This window comes from Coregonus clupeaformis, unplaced genomic scaffold (genome assembly GCF_020615455.1).
Source record: "Coregonus clupeaformis isolate EN_2021a unplaced genomic scaffold, ASM2061545v1 scaf0123, whole genome shotgun sequence".
Lineage (NCBI taxonomy): Eukaryota > Metazoa > Chordata > Actinopteri > Salmoniformes > Salmonidae > Coregonus > Coregonus clupeaformis.
In genome coordinates, this window is record NW_025533578.1 from 262,501 (window position 1) to 282,680 (window position 20,180).

The 20,180-nt window shown below is 45.5% G+C and overlaps 1 protein-coding gene across 1 annotated transcript in view; it reads left to right on the plus strand.

The window, feature by feature from the left end:
* Positions 1 to 20,180, plus strand: part of LOC121574709 (dedicator of cytokinesis protein 3) — a 345,949-nt gene that overhangs the window by 239,437 nt on the left and 86,332 nt on the right. Inside the window, exons 6-9 of the mRNA XM_045213536.1 lie at positions 6,419 to 6,567; positions 11,185 to 11,269; positions 13,914 to 13,955; positions 14,220 to 14,377. Coding sequence (XP_045069471.1) covers positions 6,419 to 6,567; positions 11,185 to 11,269; positions 13,914 to 13,955; positions 14,220 to 14,377 — 434 coding nt within the window. The remainder of the gene's footprint in view (positions 1 to 6,418; positions 6,568 to 11,184; positions 11,270 to 13,913; positions 13,956 to 14,219; positions 14,378 to 20,180) is intronic.

A 20,180-nucleotide genomic window follows, 5' to 3' on the forward strand; every position in this document is an offset into this window, starting at 1 on the left:
TCCATCTCCCTCCCTCCATCTCCCTCCCTCCATCTCCCTCCCTCCCTCCCTCCCTATCAGAGACAATGCAGAGCAATCAGTGAGTCCTGTTCTGTTCTGCCCGTTAGGAATCTGCAACGTAGTAATTAAGCCCTCCTATATCTATCATGTACGAACCCCCCAGTGTCTGTGGTTCCTGGGTATTGGCTCCTCCTCCATCTATAACATGATCAGACTCCCCCAGTTCCAGTTCCTGGGGATAGGATTGACGCGGCAACAAGACCATAGTTATTGTAGAGTCTAAGTCTTGGCCTGGAAGCTAGTGTAGTCGAGGTGATTTGAGTCTTGGCCTGGAAGCTAGTGTAGTCGAGGTGATTTGAGTCTTGGCCTGGAAGCTAGTGTAGTCGAGGTGATTTGAGTCTTGGCCTGGAAGCTAGTGTAGTCGAGGTGATTTGAGTCTTGGCCTGGAAGCTAGTGTAGTCGAGGTGATTTGAGTCTTGGCCTGGAAGCTAATGTAGTCGAGGTGATTTGAGTCTTGGCCTGGAAGCTAGTGTAGTCGAGGTGATTTGAGTCTTGGCCTGGAAGCTAGTGTAGTCGAGGTGATTTGAGTCTTGGCCTGGAAGCTAGTGTAGTCGAGGTGATTTGAGTCTTGGCCTGGAAGCTAGTGTAGTCGAGGTGATTTGAGTCTTGGCCTGGAAGCTAATGTAGTCGAGGTGATTTGAGTCTTGGCCTGGAAGCTAGTGTAGTCGAGGTGATTTGAGTCTTGGCCTGGAAGCTAGTGTAGTCGAGGTGATTTGAGTCTTGGCCTGGAAACTAGTGTAGTCGAGGTGATTTGAGTCTTGGCCTGGAAGCTAGTGTAGTCGAGGTGATTTGAGTCTTGGCCTGGAAGCTAGTGTAGTCGAGGTGATTTGAGTCTTGGCCTGGAAACTTGTGTAGCAGAGGTGATTTGAGTGTAAGTCTTGGCCTGGAAGCTAATGTAGCAGAGGTGATTTGAGTCTTGGCTTGGAAGCTAGTGTAGCGGAGGTCATTTGGAATCACACTCTTATGAAGAGGTAGCCTTGCCTGAGACTTGTAAGCCCAAATGTCGCCCCTAGACACCTTGAGGATGTCTTCTTGGTCTAATGGTTAAGACGTTGCGTTGACGAGTGGGCGACCCTGTCTGTCTATCTACATGCCCATGTAAATACTTTGCTGCCCATGTAAATACCTGTTTAAACAAAATATTTGCTAACACACGTTCTTGCTCATTGAGCCCTTAGAATAAAAAGCTGAATGTGGCTGACCAGTCCCTGGATTTACATTAAGATCAACACCTAAATTCAATCAAACCTGCAATGTGTTGGTATTTCAGCAGTAGCTCTTCTTCCCAGTCTTAACAGAAGGGTTTTGGTTACATTCTCAGAGCCAGTTGTAGTCTTTGTCCATACACCGTGAATAGGCCTATCTACAGTGTGTTGTTTTGTTCCTCTTAACTGGGCCAACCAACCAACGTTCATAAACAATTTATTTAACTCCAAATACCTTCTGGCTAATTTTGTTTTTACATGAGCAGGTTTTCACCGTTTTATTCTCATTTTAAAGCAAGGCTGTGCTGGCCTCAGAATCGACAGTACACCAGCCCCAGAGGTCAGCTAAATGAGTTGGCTTCCGGAGACATTTGAAACCCCACCTCTTTAAGGAATACCTGGGATAGGATAAAGTAATCCTTCTACCCCCCCCCCCAAAAAAATAAAAATAAAAAATAAAAATTTGTAAAGTGGTTATCCCACTGGCTATAGGGTGAATGCACCAATTTGTAAGTCGCTCTGGATAAGAGCGTCTGCTAAATGACGTAAATGTGCCCTTGAGCAAGGCACTTAACCCTAATTGCTCCTGTAAGTCGCTCTGGATAAGAGCGTCTGCTAAATGACTAAAATGTAAATGTAAAATGTTGGCGTTGTTTAAACTGTATTTTATAAATCACAGGAGACGTCTTCTCTTCCAAACAACAACATGGTCTGAATCAGCTGTATCAGCGTTAGGGATGTGTCCCGACCTCCAAATGGCACCCTTTTCCCCTACTCATTTTGACCAGAGCCCTATCAAAAGTAGTGTAGGTTGCCATTTGGGATGCACTGTGATGTTTAGCTTGAGGTGTATGTCTGTTGGTTAGTCACTGGAAGGGACTGGGGCTGGAAGCACCTGGGGCTGGAAGGGACTGGGTCTTTAAGGGTCTGGGGCTGGAAGGCCTGGGGCTGGAAGGAGAGGGTCTGGAAGGGCCTGGGGCTGGAAGGATCTGGGGCTGGAAGGGATAGGGTCTGGAAGGGACTGGGTCTTTAAGGGTCAGGGGCTGGAAGTATCTGTGGCTGGAAGGCATGGGATGGTTGAGTTACAGTAATAGGCAATGAAAAAATGTCTGAGAATGGTTTCTAAATACCACTGTATTTAATTACTTTGTAATTAATACTTTAAGGCATTATTAACAAGCATTACCAGGAATTATTCTAAGCATGGTCAGAGAGGGAGAGAGAGAAACCATAGTCTGAAAGGCCATGCCCAAAAGTCCATGGGGTGGAGAGAGAGAGAGAAAGAAAGAAAGAGTATCTCACCAGTATATCAGCAGGTCAGGAACACAAGGGGAAGAACAATGAATCTGGGACCCTTTAATAAGCATCTGAGTTGTTTGGATTCAAAACCTGAGTTGTTGACCAATAGTATTACTGGGAAGTTAACTTCCAATTAGAGACCTACACGATGTCAACTCTGCTTCTCAAAGGTGTGACAATGGGGGTTGGGAAGACCAACACAGAGAATGTTGAATTCCTAAGACGACACAGAGAATGTTGAATTCCTAAGACAACACAGAGAATGTTGAATTCCTAAGACAACACAGAGAATGTTGAATTCCTAAGACAACACAGATAATGTTGAATTCCTAAGACGACACAGATAATGTTGAATTCCTAAGACAACACAGAGAATGTTGAATTCCTAAGACAACACAGAGAATGTTGAATTCCTAAGACGACACAGAGAATGTTGAATTCCTAAGACGATACAGAGAATGTTGAATTCCTAAGACGACACAGATAATGTTGAATTCCTAAGACGACACAGAGAATGTTGAATTCCTAAGACAACACAGAGAATGTTGAATTCCTAAGACAACACAGAGAATGTTGAATTCCTTAGACGACACAGAGAATGTTGAATTCCTAAGACAACACAGAGAATGTTGAATTCCTAAGACAACACAGAGAATGTTGAATTCCTAAGACGACACAGAGAATGTTGAATTCCTAAGACAACACAGAGAATGTTGAATTCCTAAGACAACACAGAGAATGTTGAATTCCTAAGACAACACATAGCAAATTCTTGCAATACAGTTGATAAGAGGAGTTACCTCTGTGGCTGTGCTGCTCTACAGTGACGTGTTCATATACAGTATGGTTTGTTTTATGGGAAATAATACCATAATGTTGTCCTTAATGTGAGGTCGTGCGATTCAGACTCAAGTTTATGCATGCTTCCCAAATGGCACCCTGTTCCCTATTGTGCGCTTTAGGGCTCTGGTCAAAAGTAGTGCACTATGTAGGGAATAGGGTGCCATTTGGGACACAATCTAAGTTGACTCTGACTTCCAAGTACAGTTAGAATTTTGTTGTTGTTGAGGACTCATCCAAAACTGTGATGCAATGCTACCGCAGGTATAGCTACAGTAGCTTTTACAGTTCAGTAGCCTAACAGTAGGCTAGACTTGGGAAAGCCTGGACAATAGTGTACTGTCTGTAGTCAATGTGTAGTTCTGCCTCAGAGACTGAGGATTAGAGTTATTTAATTTAAAGACAGAATACCAGAACACCAGTAACTTTCAAGAAAGGCATTTCACGTGACATTAAAACTTGAAACTTGTTGGTAATAGACATTTTTAAGCCAGACACAGTAAATTGGGTTGTATTTACAATGGTGTTTGCTCTTCACTGGTTGGCCTTTTCTTGTGGCAACAGGTCACAAATCATGCTGCTGTGATGGCACACTGTGGTTTTTCACCCAGTAGATATGGGAGTTTATCAAAATTGGGTTTGTTTTGTGGGTCTTTGTGGGTCTTGTCACGATCGTCTAATGAGGGAGACCAAGGCGCAGCGTTGCGGGTGAACATATTTATATTTATTACTAGATCACACGATCAAAACAAAGAACGAAACGTGAAGTCCTTCGATACCAAACCAAAAGGAACAAGAAACCACAAAACACAAAGTGCAAGACAAACAGTTAAATATGGCTCCCAATCAGAGACACCCAGCTGACACTCGTTGCCTCTGATTGGGAGTCACTCAGCCCAACATAGAAAATTAAACATAGACTTACACACCCTGGCTCAACATAACATAGTCCCCAGAGCCAGGGCGTGACAGTACCCCCAAAGCGCGCGGACTCCGGCCGCGCCAAACAACCACAACAGGGGAGGGACCGGGTGGGCACTCCGCCGGCGGCGGATCCGGCTCCGGACATGACCCAGGCACTGGTTGTGCTGGACTGACGACGCACACCCCTGGCTTGATGCGTGGAGGAGGAACGGCCGGACCGGGCTGAGGGCGCACCCCTGACTTGGTGCGGGGAGCAGGAATGAGCCGGACCGGGCTGACGACGCACACCACTGACCCGGTGCGGGAGCTTGGACGGGCCGGACCGGGCTGGCGACGCGCACCACAGACTTGGTGCGGAGAGCAGGAACGGGCCGGACAGGGCTGACGACGCACACCACTGGCTTGGTGCGGGAAGCTTGGATGGGCCGGACTGGGTTGGCGACGCGCACCACAGACTTGGTGCGGAGAGCAGGAACGGGCCGTGCCGGACTGACGACGCACACCACTGGCTTGGTGCGGGAAGCTTGGATGGGCCGGACTGGGCTGGCGACGCGCACCACAGACTTGGTGCGGAGAGCAGGAACGGGCCGGGCTGGGCTGTCGACGCACACCGTAGGCTTTGTGCGTGGAGCAGGAACAGGCCGGGCTGGGCTGTCGACACGCACCACTGACTTGGTGGGAATGGCAGGAACAGGCCGGGCTGGGCTGACGACGCGCACCACTGACTTGGTGGGAATGGCAGGAACAGGCCGGGCCGGGCTGACGACGCGCACCACTGACTTGGTGGGAATGGCAGGAACAGGCCGGGCTGGGCTGACGACGCGCACCACTGACTTGGTGGGAATGGCAGGAACAGGCCGGGCCGGGCTGACGACGCGCACCACTGACTTGGTGGGAATGGCAGGAACAGGCCGGGCTGGGCTGACGACGCGCACCACTGACTTGGTGGGAATGGCAGGAACAGGCCGGACCGTACTGGGGACACACACCACTGGCCCCACGCAGGGATCAGGAACGGGCCGGACCGGACTGGTAACACACCCCAGTACCTCTCGCCGTGCCTCCACACTTTCCCTCTCCTCTGTGCCCAGTGGCCCCCCTAACCTGGCGGCCTTCTCTGCCAACGCCTTGCACCGCTCTAACCCGTACACCTGCTGGCCCGACGTCGTGAGCCCCCCCCTAAAAATTTCCTGGGGGTCTCTCCTCCCTCTTGCCAGACTCGCAATCATCTCCTCCCACGTCCATCCTCTCTCTCCTCGTCCCGCTGCTTGATCCAGTCGAGGTTGCCACGGAGATCTGCCAGCGATGGCTCCTGAACACGCTGCTTGGTCTGGTTAAGGTGGTTTCTTCTGTCACGATCGTCTAATGAGGGAGACCAAGGCGCAGCGTTGCGGGTGAACATATTTATATTTATTACTAGATCACACGATCAAAACAAAGAACGAAACGTGAAGTCCTTCGATACCAAACCAAAAGGAACAAGAAACCACAAAACACAAAGTGCAAGACAAACAGTTAAATATGGCTCCCAATCAGAGACACCCAGCTGACACTCGTTGCCTCTGATTGGGAGTCACTCAGCCCAACATAGAAAATTAAACATAGACTTACACACCCTGGCTCAACATAACATAGTCCCCAGAGCCAGGGCGTGACAGGTCTGTGTAATCTGAGGGAAATATGTGTCTCTAATATGGTCATACATTTGGCAGGAGGTTAGGAAGTGCAGCTCAGTTTCCACCTCATTTTGTGGGCAGTGTGCACATAGCCTGTCTTCTCTTGAGAGCCAGGTCTGCCTACGGCGGCCTTTCTCAATAGCAAGGCTATGCTCACTGAGTCTGTACATAGTCAAAGCTTTCCTTAAGTTTGGGTCAGTCACAGTGGTCAGGTATTCTGCCACTGTGTACTCTCTGTTTAGGGCCAAATAGCATTCTAGTTTGCTCTGTTTTTTTGTTAGTTCTTTCCAATGTGTCAAGTAATTATATTTTCTCTCTCTCTCTCTCTCTCTCTCTCTCTCTCTCTCTCTCTCTCTCTCTCTCTCTCTCTCTCTCTCTCTCTCTCTCTCTCTCTCTCTCTCCTCTCTCCTATAGAAACACAAGGTGGACTTGTTCTACAAGTTGCGCCACGTGATGAATGAGCTGTTTGACCTTCGGAGACAGATGCTGTCTGGTCACCTGACCCAGGATCAGATCAGAGATGTCAAGAGACACATCACAGTCCGCCTGGACTGGGGCAACGAGTGAGTTACCTGACTGATTGATTGATTGATAAAAGGCAACGAGTGAGTTCACTTACCATCATTTACCCTTCTGTTATACTGTAGTGACTGTAGGTTATACTGTAGTGATGGGGACACTACACCACAGTGACTGTAGGAAATACTGTAGTGACTGTAGGTTATACTGTAGTGATGGGGACACTACACCAGTGACTGTAGGTTATACTGTAGTGACTGTAGGTTATACTGTAGTGATGGGGACACTACACCACAGTGACTGTAGGTTATACTGTAGTGACTGTAGGTTATACTGTAGTGATGGGGACACTACACCAGTGACTGTAGGTAATACTGTAGTGACTGTAGGTTATACTGTAGTGATGGGGACACTACACCACAGTGACTGTAGGAAATACTGTAGTGACTGTAGGTTATACTGTAGTGATGAGGACTCTACACCACAGTGACTGTAGGTTATACTGTAGTGACTGTAGGTTATACTGTAGTGATGGGGACACTACACCACAGTGACTGTAGGTTATACTGTAGTGATGGGGACACTACACCACAGTGACTGTAGGTTATACTGTAGTGATGGGGACACTACACCACAGTGACTGTAGGAAATACTGTAGTGACTGTAGGTTATACTGTAGTGATGGGGACATTCACCGTGGGGACACTACACCACAGTGACTGTAGGTTATACTGTAGTGATGGGGGACACTACACCACAGTGACTGTAGGAAATACTGTAGTGACTGTAGGTAATACTGTAGTGATGGGGACACTACACCACAGTGACTGTAGGTTATACTGTAGTGATGGGGACACTACACCACAGTGACTGTAGGTTATACTGTAGTGACTGTAGGTTATACTGTAGTGATGGGGACACTACACCACAGTGACTGTAGGTAATACTGTAGTGACTGTAGGTTATACTGTAGTGATGGGGACACTACACCACAGTGACTGTAGGAAATACTGTAGTGACTGTAGGTTATACTGTTGTGATGGGGACACTACACCACAGTGACTGTAGGTTATACTGTAGTGACTGTAGGTTATACTGTAGTGATGGGGACACTACACCACAGTGACTGTAGGTTATACTGTAGTGATGGGGACACTACACCACAGTGACTGTAGGTTATACTGTAGTGATGGGGACACTACACCACAGTGACTGTAGGTAATACTGTAGTGACTGTAGGTTATACTGTAGTGATGGGGACACTACACCACAGTGACTGTAGGAAATACTGTAGTGACTGTAGGTTATACTGTAGTGATGGGGACACTACACCACAGTGACTGTAGGTTATACTGTAGTGATGGGGACACTACACCACAGTGACTGTAGGTTATACTGTAGTGATGGGGACACTACACCACAGTGACTGTAGGTTATACTGTAGTGATGGGGACACTACACCACAGTGACTGTAGGTAATACTGTAGTGATGGGGACACTACACCACAGTGACTGTAGGAAATACTGTAGTGACTGTAGGTAATACTGTAGTGATGGGGACACTACACCACAGTGACTGTAGGTTATACTGTAGTGATGGGGACACTACACCACAGTGACTGTAGGTTATACTGTAGTGACTGTAGGTAATACTGTAGTGACTGTAGGTTATACTGTAGTGATGGGGACACTACACCACAGTGACTGTAGGAAATACTGTAGTGACTGTAGGTAATACTGTAGTGATGGGGACACTACACCACAGTGACTGTAGGTTATACTGTAGTGATGGGGACACTACACCACAGTGACTGTAGGTTATACTGTAGTGACTGTAGGAAATACTGTAGTGACTGTAGGTTATACTGTAGTGATGGGGACACTACACCACAGTGACTGTAGGTTATACTGTAGTGACTGTAGGTAATACTGTAGTGACTGTAGGTAATACTGTAGTGACTGTAGGTTATAATGTAGTGACTGTAGGTTATACTGTTGTGATGGGGACACTACACCACAGTGACTGTAGGTTATACTGTAGTGACTGTAGGAAATACTGTAGTGACTGTAGGTTATACTGTAGTGATGGGGACACTACACCACAGTGACTGTATGTTATACTGTAGTGACTGTAGGTTATACTGTAGTGACTGTAGGTAATACTGTAGTGACTGTAGGTTATACTGTAGTAACTGTAGGTTATACTGTTGTGATGGGGACACTACACCACAGTGACTGTAGGTTATACTGTAGTGACTGTAGGTTATACTGTAGTGACTGTAGGTAATACTGTAGTGACTGTAGGTTATACTGTTGTGATGGGGACACTACACCACAGTGACTGTAGGTTATACTGTAGTGACTGTAGGTTATACTGTAGTGACTGTAGGTAATACTGTAGTGACTGTAGGTTATACTGTTGTGATGGGGACACTACACCACAGTGACTGGGGCAACGAGTGAGTTCACTTACCATCACTTACCTTTCTTTCTTTTTAAAAGTGGAGTGTGTAATGAGTTTGTAATGGTGAGGGAGCGTTGCACCTTTTTTATTTTCAATGATGATAACATTTTTGTTTGCACCTCGACTCACGTTGGTTGAGCACCCTTCACTTCCTTTCCAGTCAGACAGAAATAGGAATGAAACTAGAAGGGAAAGATTTGTATCCATTCTTAAGTCAGAAACATTCATTATATGAAGCCCATTCAGGGCTCAACCCCATTCCTTTGATGTTGCAAACATCACATCCAACCAACTCACACATCAGAACCACGACACTCCTGCCTTCACCTCGACCTCCCCTCCTTGACATACATAAATGACCACTCCACCTTGACCTCTCCACCTTGACCTCCCCTCCTTGACATTCATAAATGACCACTCCACCTTGACCTCTCGACCTTGACCTCCCCTCCTTGACATTCATAAATGACCAATCCACCTTGACCTCTCCATCTTGACCTCTTCACCTTGATCTCCCCTCCTTGACATTCATAAATGACCACTCCACCTTGAATGCTCCACGTTGATCTCCACTCCTTGACATTCATAAATGACCACCCCACCTTGACCTCTCCACCTTGACCTCTCCACCTTGACCTCTCCACCTAGACATTCATAACCTTGTTTTAGGCCTCTTGACAATTCAAAGTTCTCAGAGTAGTAACCATTATTTATTATTTTACATAAAGGATTGTTGTACATGACTTTTGCCCATTTTATGAGGGATTCTCCAAAATTGAAATAATCCAGGCATTTATAAACAGATTCAAGACGTACTGTGTATCAAATGCTTTCTCAAAATCTGCTATGAAGATGATACTGCATTTCCCTGCATTATCATAGTTTTCCCATTATTTCTAGTAGTTGTCTAATGTTGTCTCCAATATATCTTCCTTTTAAGAATCCCGTCTGATCGTGATGAATAATGTCCTGTAGGACCATTTTTATTCTATTGAGCAATACATTTTGCCAATATTTTTGCGTCACAAAATGATCGTGTCACAATATCTCCTATAACCAATTACTCTGCTAATTGGTTATAGGAGATAATACGGCCATTATATATACATGTCAGCCCTTACATAGTCCCATTGTAAACAGAGAAGCTAGAGAAATCTAATTGACCCTGGACCATCTCAGAGCTCACTCCCCCCTCATAGTCCACACCCTCAACCCTCCACTCTCCCCAGACTACCCCTGTTACTCCCAGATTCGCATCTTTCACAAGAGAGCAGTTTTACAGTGGGAATTGGAAAGGGAGGAATTAATTGAATAGTTATTGGCTTGTAATTGTAAATTGCAGTTACGTTATGTCATACTGTTAGCCTAATGCTTTCACTAGCCACCAGGCCGTTTCACTGCAGACGTTATGTCATGCTGTTAGCCTAATGCTATCACTAGCCTCCAGGCCGTTTCACTGCAGATGTTATGTCATACTGTTAGCCTAATGCTATCACTAGCCTCCAGGCCGTTTCACTGCAGACGTTATGTCATACTGTTAGCCTAATGCTATCACTAGCCTCCAGGCTGTTTCACTGCAGACGTTATGTCATACTGTTAGCCTAATGCTATCACTAGCCTCCAGGCTGTTTCACTGCAGACGTTATGTCATACTGTTAGCCTAATGCTATCACTAGCCTCCAGGCCGTTTCACTGCAGACGTTATGTCATACTGTTAGCCTAATGCTATCACTAGCCTCCAGGCTGTTTCACTGCAGACGTTATGTCATACTGTTAGCCTAATGCTATCACTAGCCTCCAGGCTGTTTCACTGCAGACGTTATGTCATACTGTTAGCCTAATGCTATCACTAGCCTCCAGGCCGTTTCACTGCAGACGTTATGTCATACTGTTAGCCTAATGCTATCACTAGCCTCCAGGCCGTTCACTGCAGACGTTATGTCATACTGTTAGCCTAATGCTATCACTAGCCTCCAGGCTGTTTCACTGCAGACGTTATGTCATACTGTTAGCCTAATGCTATCACTAGCCTCCAGGCCGTTTCACTGCAGACGTTATGTCATACTGTTAGCCTAATGCTATCACTAGCCTCCAGGCCGTTTCACTGCAGACGTTACGTCATACTGTTACCATTTATCATATAGCAGTATGTTACTGCAGATGTGAGGTTATGACATTGTATTGTTCTCCTCAACAGACACCTAGGCCTGGACCTCGTACCCAGGAAGGAGTTTGAGATGGTTGATGCAGACCAGATCAGCGTCTCAGACTTATACAAAATGGTAGGTACCACTGACCACTGTAGAGACTTAAACAAAATGGCAGACCAGTGACCACTGTTGACACTTAAACAAAATGCTAGGTACCACTGACCACTTTAGAGACTTAAACAAAATGGTAGGTACCACTGACCACTGTAGAGACTTACACAAAATGGCAGACCAGTGACCACTGTAGAGAGTTAAACAAAATGGCAGACCAGTGACCACTGTAGAGACTTAAACAAAATGGCAGACCAGTGGCCACTGTAGAGAGTTAAACAAAATGGCAGACCAGTGACCACTGTAGAGACTTACACAAAATGGCAGACCAGTGACCACTGTAGAGACTTAAACAAAATGGTCGGTACCACTGACCACTGTGGAGACTTAAACAAAATGGTAGGTACCACTGACCACTGAACTGTAATATGTAGTTGTTTTTTCTTACTGACTAAGTCGCTCTGGAAAAGGGCGTCTGCTAATTAACCAAAATGTAAATGTTATACAAAATGGTTGGTACCACTGGACTGTACGTATATTTATTTTATTTTACCCTTATTTTACCAGGTGACTGAGAACACATTCTCAATTACAGCAACGACCTGGGGAATAGTTACAGGGGAGAGGAGGGGGGATGAGTGTGCCAATTGGAAGCTGGGGATGATTAGGGGGCCATGATGGTATGAAGGCCAGATGGGGAATTTAGCCAGGAGACTGGGGGGAGGGGCGTGTAGGGTCGCACACGAGTCATGCCTGTTGCCGGTGTATGGAATATGCAGAAACCAGGCTGTGCTTAGAAAATAGATATTTAGTCTATTTAGTCTAAATTCAGTGTAGCCATAACAACAGCTAAACTAGAACAGTTACAGTAGGCCTAATGGTGTTGTCTGAGCTCTAGAACAGGTACAGTAGGCCTAATGGTGTTGTCTGAGCTCTAGAACAGGTACAGTAGGCCTAATGGTGTTGTTTGAGCTCTAGAACAGGTACAGTAGACCTAATGGTGTTGTTTGAGCTCTAGAACAGGTACAGTAGGCCTAATGGTGTTGTCTGAGCTCTAGAACAGGTACAGTAGGCCTAATGGTGTTGTTTGAGCTCTAGAACAGGTACAGTAGGCCTAATGGTGTTGTTTGAGCTCTAGAACAGGTACAGTAGGCCTAATGGTGTTGTTTGAGCTCTAGAACAGGTACAGTAGGCCTAATGGTGTTGTCTGAGCTCTAGAACAGTTACAGTAGGCCTAATGGTGTTGTTTGAGCTCTAGAACAGGTACAGTAGACCTAATGGTGTTGTCTGAGCTCTAGAACAGTTACAGTAGGCCTAATGGTGTTGTCTGAGCTCTAGAACAGGTACAGTAGGCCTAATGGTGTTGTCTGAGATCTAGAACAGTTACAGTAGGCCTAATGGTGTTGTCTGAGCTCTAGAACAGGTACAGTAGGCCTAATGGTGTTGTCTGAGCTCTAGAACAGGTACAGTAGACCTAATGGTGTTGTCTGAGCTCTAGAACAGGTACAGTAGGCCTAATGGTGTTGTCTGAGCTCTAGAACAGTTACAGTAGGCCTAATGGTGTTGTTTGAGCTCTAGAACAGGTACAGTAGACCTAATGGTGTTGTTTGAGCTCTAGAACAGTTACAGTAGGCCTAATGGTGTTGTCTGAGCTCTAGAACAGGTACAGTAGACCTAATGGTGTTGTCTGAGCTCTAGAACAGGTACAGTAGGCCTAATGGTGTTGTTTGAGCTCTAGAACAGTTACAGTAGGCCTAATGGTGTTGTCTGAGCTCTAGAACAGGTACAGTAGACCTAATGGTGTTGTCTGAGCTTTTAAAAAATAACAGTAAACATTACACTCACAAAGGTTACAAAAGAATAAAGAAATGTCACATGTCAACAGGTCACAAATCTTGCAGCTGTGATGGCACACTGTGGTATTTCACCCAATAGATATTAGAGTTTAACAAAATTGGATTTGTTTTCAAATTCTTTGTGTGTCTGTGTAATCTGAGGGAAGTATGTGTGTCTAATATGGTCATACATTTGGCAGGAAGTTAGGAAGTGCAGCTCAGTTTCCTCTCTCAATAGCAAGGCTATGCTCACTGTACATAGTCAAAGCTTTCCTTGATTTTGGGTCAGTCACAGTGGTCAGGTATTCTGCCACTGTGTACTCTCTGTTTAGGGCCAAATAGCATTCTAGTTTTTTTGTTAATACTTTCCAATGTGTCAAATAATTCTCTTTTTGTTTTCTCATGATTTGGTTGGGTCTAATTGTTTTGCTGTCCTGGGGCTCTGTGGGGTCTGTTTGTGTTTGTGAACAGAGCCCCAGGACCAGCTTGCTTAGGGGACTCTTCTCCAAGTTCATCTCTCTGTAGGTGATAATTAGCGGGTATCGGCCTAATTCTGCTCTGCATGCATTATTTTGGGTTTTACGTTGTACGCTGAGGATATTTTAGCATAATTCTGCATGCAGAGTCTCAATTTGGTGTTTGTCCCATTTTGTGAATTCTTGGTTGGTGAGCGGACCCCAGACCTCACAACCATAAAGGGCAATGGGTTCTATAACTGATTCAAGTATTTTTAGCCAGATCCTAATTGGTATGTCGAATTGTATGTTCCTTTTGATGGCATAGCTCTCTCTCTCTCTCTCTCTTCTGTTCTCTCTCTCTCGTTGCTGCAGCATCTGTCCAGCAGACACAGTGTCCAGCAAAGCACAACCCAGGTAAAGCATACTCTCAGCAGTTGCTATCACACACTGTCAGTACTGCATGACAATTACGATGTGGAACTGTGCCAATGCCAATGTTTATTGTTCGTCAGATATTAAGCGGGAGTATTATCATATCACATGACATTATGCAGGCCCTCAGCTAACCCAACTGGTGATGAAGACCCAGCTTGGCCTACAGAAGAGGCCGTTGCCCTGCTAACAACATGACAGGAGACGTAACCTCCGTGGCTTTGTTTTTGTGTCTCGTCCCCATAGGGTGACCGTGTGCGCCGGGGCCCCGGTGTAGAGCCCTGTCGTATCCCCGTACCTCACCACCTGTTCGTCAGCCTGAAGAGCTTCACCTACAACACCATGGGTGAAGACACAGACGTCTTCTTCTCCCTCTACGACCTCAGGGAGGGGAAACAGATCAGGTGAAGAGAGGCTACAATAGAAATGCTGGTGGTTTGGGTCTGTTTAACACAGACATCTTCTCTCTACGATCTCAGGGAGGGGAATCGGATAAGGGATTCTAAGGTTTCTAGGTGTGTGACATAGCTGGTTGGATAAACTACCATTAGGCTTTAGCTCAGCGGGCTAACACAGCAAGCATGTCAGGTGGGCGGGATTGCTACAGTTTCCACAGCAGTGTGCTAGAATGCTAGTGGTTGTGGTCTGTTCACGGATCACCCGGGGACCTGTTCAGCTCGTTCCCTAATCACATGTACTATATGACCTGATGGAGGGCAAGCAGATCGGGTGGAGTGGAAATATGGTAAGGTTATAGAACACTGCATCCTGTCTCTGTTCCTATAACCTGCATTCAGAATAGAAAAACACGTGCTCCAGTTTGGATTCTTTGCGGATGAAAATAGGTGTTTACATTTGGATTGATTTCATTTATTCTATAAATATATTTTGAGGTTTACATTACCAACAGTTAAGGACTTTGCTTTCGTTAAGAACGTCATTACCTGTCAATTAGTCCTTGATGTTGAACCAGCCGTACAGTAATGCACTAATTAATTATCTATAGCTTTGTTAATGAGTGATAAATAATGTATTGTTGTTTTAATTATTGTAAAACACAATGAATAGCTAATTAATATAATGACACTGATGTAGGGCAGGTTTTGTGTGTGTGTGAACAGTTTGTGTGTGTGGAGGGTTTGTATGTGTGCAGTAGTTACCAAGGAGACTTTGTTACCAAGGAGACTTCGTAACCAAGGAGTCTTCGTTACAAAGGAGGCATATTGAAATAAATTTGGGCTGAAGTATATCTTTCCTTGTCAAATATCTATCATCTCACCTCGCCAGGCAGTCCCTCCCACTCACAACCTGTCCATGAGTTTCAAGTTTTATTAGTTGTATGTACAGGATACACATGTTATATATCGTCCAACGAAGTGCTTACTTGCACGTTCCTTCTCGACAATGCAACAACCATAAGAAATAATTATAAACATTTTAGCATAAGTATACTGAACAAAAATATGAACGCAACATGCAACAATTTCAAATATTTTACTGAGTTACAGTTCATATAAGGAAATCAGTCAATTGAAATACATTCTTTAGACCCTAATCTATGTATTTCACATGACTGGGAATACAGATATGCATTTGTTGGTCACAGATACCAAAAAAAAGGAAGGGGCGTGGATCAGAAAACCAGTCAGTATCTGGTGTGACCACCATTTACCTCAAGCAGCGCAACACAATCTCCTTCGCATAAAGTTGATCAGGCTGTTGATTGTGGCCTGTGGAATGTTGTCCCACTCCTCTTCAATGGCTGTGCGAAGTTGTTGGATACTGGCGGGAACTGGAACACGCTGTCGTACACGTCAATCCAGAGCACCCCAAACATGCTCAATGGGTGACACGTCTGTTGAGTAGCAGAACTGTGACATTTTAAAAGTAATTGAAGTATAAATTACAAAATGTTTGATACATTGCCATAGATTTTCTATTATTTACCAAAATTACTGAAGACTCCGGTAACTTTGGTAAATTACCGGTAGCTTTGCAACCATAGCTAGTACACTCTTTCCCTTTTGTGAGTGAATAGGTTCGTGTGTGGGTATCATACCTGTGTAGTTCTCAGCCTGGAGGTGCATGCAGTATTACCTGTGTAGTTCTCAGCCTGGAGGTGGATGCAGTATTACCTGTGTAGTTCTCAGCCTGGAGGTGTATTACCTGTGTAGTTCTCAGCCTGGAGGTGGATGCAGTATTACCTGTGTAGTTCTCAGCCTGGAGGTGGATGCAGTATTACCTGTGTAGTTCTCAGCCTGGAGGTGCATGTCACATAGCTTGTGGATGCAGTATTACCTGTGTAGTTCTCCAGTGAACCCAGATTCAGTTGTTATTAAAACAATATCTCCAGACTCTCCAGTGAACCCATATTCAATTATTAATAATCGTCCTGGTAGCCCACAGCTTCAATATTCTCTAAAACTAAAGTCGCCTGCATTTTGAGAGCTAGCAGACTTTAGGCGGCCATCTTTGATTCATGTGCTGTAGTGTGTAGTTTGAGGTGTTCCGCCCACAGGGACTCTGGTCAAAAGTGGTGCACTAAATAGGGAATAGGATGGAGCCTGGGACTCTATCACTGTTACCCACAGCTCATCTCCCCTGGGATGAGAGATTCTCCATGTGTCTTTGTGTGTTAGAATATCCATACCTCAGCCTGACAAAGCACCAGCCAGCTACCTTAGAGGACTTCAAACTATTTCCATTTATCATCCTGGCTAAACACCTGCTAACTAGTAGCTAGCTTAGAGTGCAAACTATATGTATGTTATTAACATATTGCACCTCAGGAGCAATCGCTACACAAAAGTGTCAACTGGTTTTTGTTTCTGTTAGGATCTCTGGCTAAGCACCTGCTAGCTACTTCAGAGCACTAGTTAAAACCACAAGTGTGTTATTTGCATTTGTGGCTGGTACTTTCACCTGGAGCAGCAATCATTATACAAAAAGAAGCTGCCATACTTTAGAAAAATGGCCCATCAAACCTTTGCATAGAACAAAGAAGTAGAAATAACAATGTGGAGATGATTGGGTAAAAAGGGGATTTAATGACCGCCTGCTATCTAGAAGGAGACATTACGCTGCATTCTATTCCCCTAGGACACTGATTGGCTGGCTCATATTCCACCTCGCTCTGTTGGGTACAGTTACCATAGGCTCTATTCCAATATTCACAATATCGTTCCACTTAGAATTTAGTCTATTGAAACGGAATACTTCACAGATATTTCCTGCAAACATACAATTTCCTATTTTGTTCCCCTCTGTGAGAGAGGAACTGATTCACTGAAATTCCTTCTGCAGAATCATAAATCAAATCAAATTAAATTGTATTTGCCACATGCGCCAAATACAACAGGTGTAGACATTACAGTGAAATGCTTACTTACAAGCCCTTAACCAATGATGCAGTTTTTTAAGAATATTTTAAAAAGTGTTAAGTAAAAAATTGATAAGTAAAAAATTATAAATTAAAATCATTAAAGCAGCAGTAAAATAAAATAACAGTAGGGAGGCTATATACAGGGGGTACCGGTACAGAGTCAATGTGCGGGGGCACCGGTTAGTCGAGGTAATTGATGTAATATGTACATGTAGGTAGAGTTAAAGTAACTATGCATAAATAATAAATAAAGAGGGGGATGGGGTGGGGTGGGGGGGGGGCAATGCAAATAGTCTGGATAGCCATTTGATTAGCTGTTCAGGAGTCTTATGGCTTGGGGGTAGAAGCTGTTAAGAAGCCTTTTGGACCTAGACTTGGCGCTCCGGTACCCCTTGTCGTGCGGTAGCAGAGAGAACAGTCTATGACTAGGGTGGCTGGAGTCTTTGACAATTTTTAGGGCCTTCCTCTGACACCGCCTGGTATAGAGGTCCTGGATGGCAGGAAGCTTGGCCCCAGTGATGTACTGGGCCGTACGCACTACCCTCTGTAGTGCCTTGCGGTCGGAGGCCGAGCAGTTGCCATACCAGGCGGTGATGCAACCAGTCAGGATGCTCTCGATGGTGCAGCTGTAGAACCTTTTGAGGATCTGAGGACCCATGCCAAATCTTTTCAGTCTCCTGAGAGGGAATAGGCTTTGTTGTGCACTCTTCACAACTGTCTTGGTGTGTTTGGACCATGATAGTTTGTTGGTGATCTGGACACCAAGGAACTTGAAGCTCTCAACCTGTTCCACTACAGCCCCATCGATGAGAACGTTGGCCACCCGTATCTAGCTTGTGGGATAGAATAGATATGCTAGTAGCTTGCTGTTGGTGTGTAGATTAATAGATAGGCTAGTAGCTTGCTGTTGGTGTGTAGATTAATAGATAGGCTAGTAGCTTGCTGTTGGTGTGTAGATTAATAGATAGGCTAGTAGCTTGCTGTTGGTGTGTAGATTAATAGATAGGCTAGTAGCTTGCTGTTGGTGTGTAAATTAATAGATATGCTAGTAGCTTGCTGTTGGTGTGTAAATTAATAGATAGGCTAGTAGCATGCTGTTGGTGTGTAGATTAATAGATAGGCTAGTAGCTTGCTGTTGGTGTGTAGATTAATAGATAGGCTAGTAGCTTGCTGTTGGTGTGTAGATTAATAGATAGGCTAGTAGCTTGCTGTTGGTGTGTAGATTAATAGATAGGCTAGTAGCTTGCTGTTGGTGTGTAGATTAATAGATAGGCTAGTAGCTTGCTGTTGGTGTGTAGATTAATAGATAGGCTAGTAGCTTGCTGTTGGTGTGTAGATTAATAGATAGGCTAGTAGCTTGCTGTTGGTGTTGTGATGTCACGAGAGGCTGTGTCCTGGAGGGACGTTACATCCCCCTGAGGTGGCTGCAAACCCAGACAGCTATGGCTCCATCTGCTGGTATGGTCGGGAACTCCACCCCTCTATGGCCAATCTTCCCACGCAGCTGAAACAAATGAGGAGCTGATGAGCTGAAGGTTTGGGAAGGGAAGAGACACAGTCTCCAACCTGGGCTCTCTGGAGAACAAGAGTGCTGCACGTCCACTTCCATGAGGAATATAAGGATTTGGAGATACTTACCTTTGGGAAATACTCACCTTTGGATATATGCACCTGTGGAAATACGTGAGAGACATTTGGAAGGACTTTTTGCTGGGTTGGCCACTAGCTGCAACGTGGACTACAGTAAGGCTGGGGAAAAGTTATCTGAGCGAGTGAGAATTATGATTTTGGATGTGGAAGAGACATCCCTGAACTGTTAACCCTTAAAGAGCCACAAGAGAACAGAATTTTGTTATATTTTCGTTAATTTCCCAAGACCTATAATAAAATCCTTGTTTTGTTTGAACCTTGTCTCCTTGCACTACTTGAGCAATCCCGCTGAAAGCTGTGTAGCCCTCGTGACGTCACAGATGGTGGAGAATACGGGCACGCTCAAGCGTTAATAGTGCATGTCAGAGGAGGATACCGAAGGTTTGATCACCCAGTTTTCCAAGTTGGCCGTAGGTTCCCCGCCGACTGAAATGGAGGACATATTGAAAGCCCTTGTTGCTGGCCAGCAAGCCCAGATGCAAGCAAACGTGGCTCTCTTGGAGGAGCAAAAGAAAGCCAACCTTCTGAAGGCAGAGGAATTGCAGTTGCAGAGACAGAGGGTGGTCCAAAATACCCGCCCAATAAAGGCAAGTGACGTTATATCTAAGATGGGAGCTACCGATGACATTGAGGCATACCTGCATGCATTTGAGGCCACGGCCACTAGGGAAGCCTGGCCCAAGCAACAGTGGGTTGGTCTGTTAGCCCCCTTTCTAACCGGGGAATCGCTGAATGCTGTCCGGGACCTGGGCCCTGACCAGGTTACTGACTATGATGCCCTGAAGTCTGAGATCCTCAGCAGATATGGACTCACAAAGTTTGGTATGGCCCAGCGCTTTCACAGCTGGACCTTCCAACCAGACCAACCTCCTCGGGCGCAGATGCATGAACTGGTCCGAATCGCGAAGGAAATGGCTGGATCCGCAGAGGAATACAGCAGCGGCGGTGGTGGAGGCCGTTGTGGTGGATCGTTACCTCACGCGCCCCTGCCTTATGAGGCAAAACGGTTCATCAGTCAACAGGCCTTGACCACGGCGGATCTGACCGTGGAAGCTGTGGAAAAGTACCAGGCCACAGCGGAGATGCTGAATGCTTCCCGAAAAGACCCCAGGAGTGCGGCCCCACCACAAATGGGAAGAACCCGTCCCAAAGGACCCCAAGGTCTCGAACCCAGC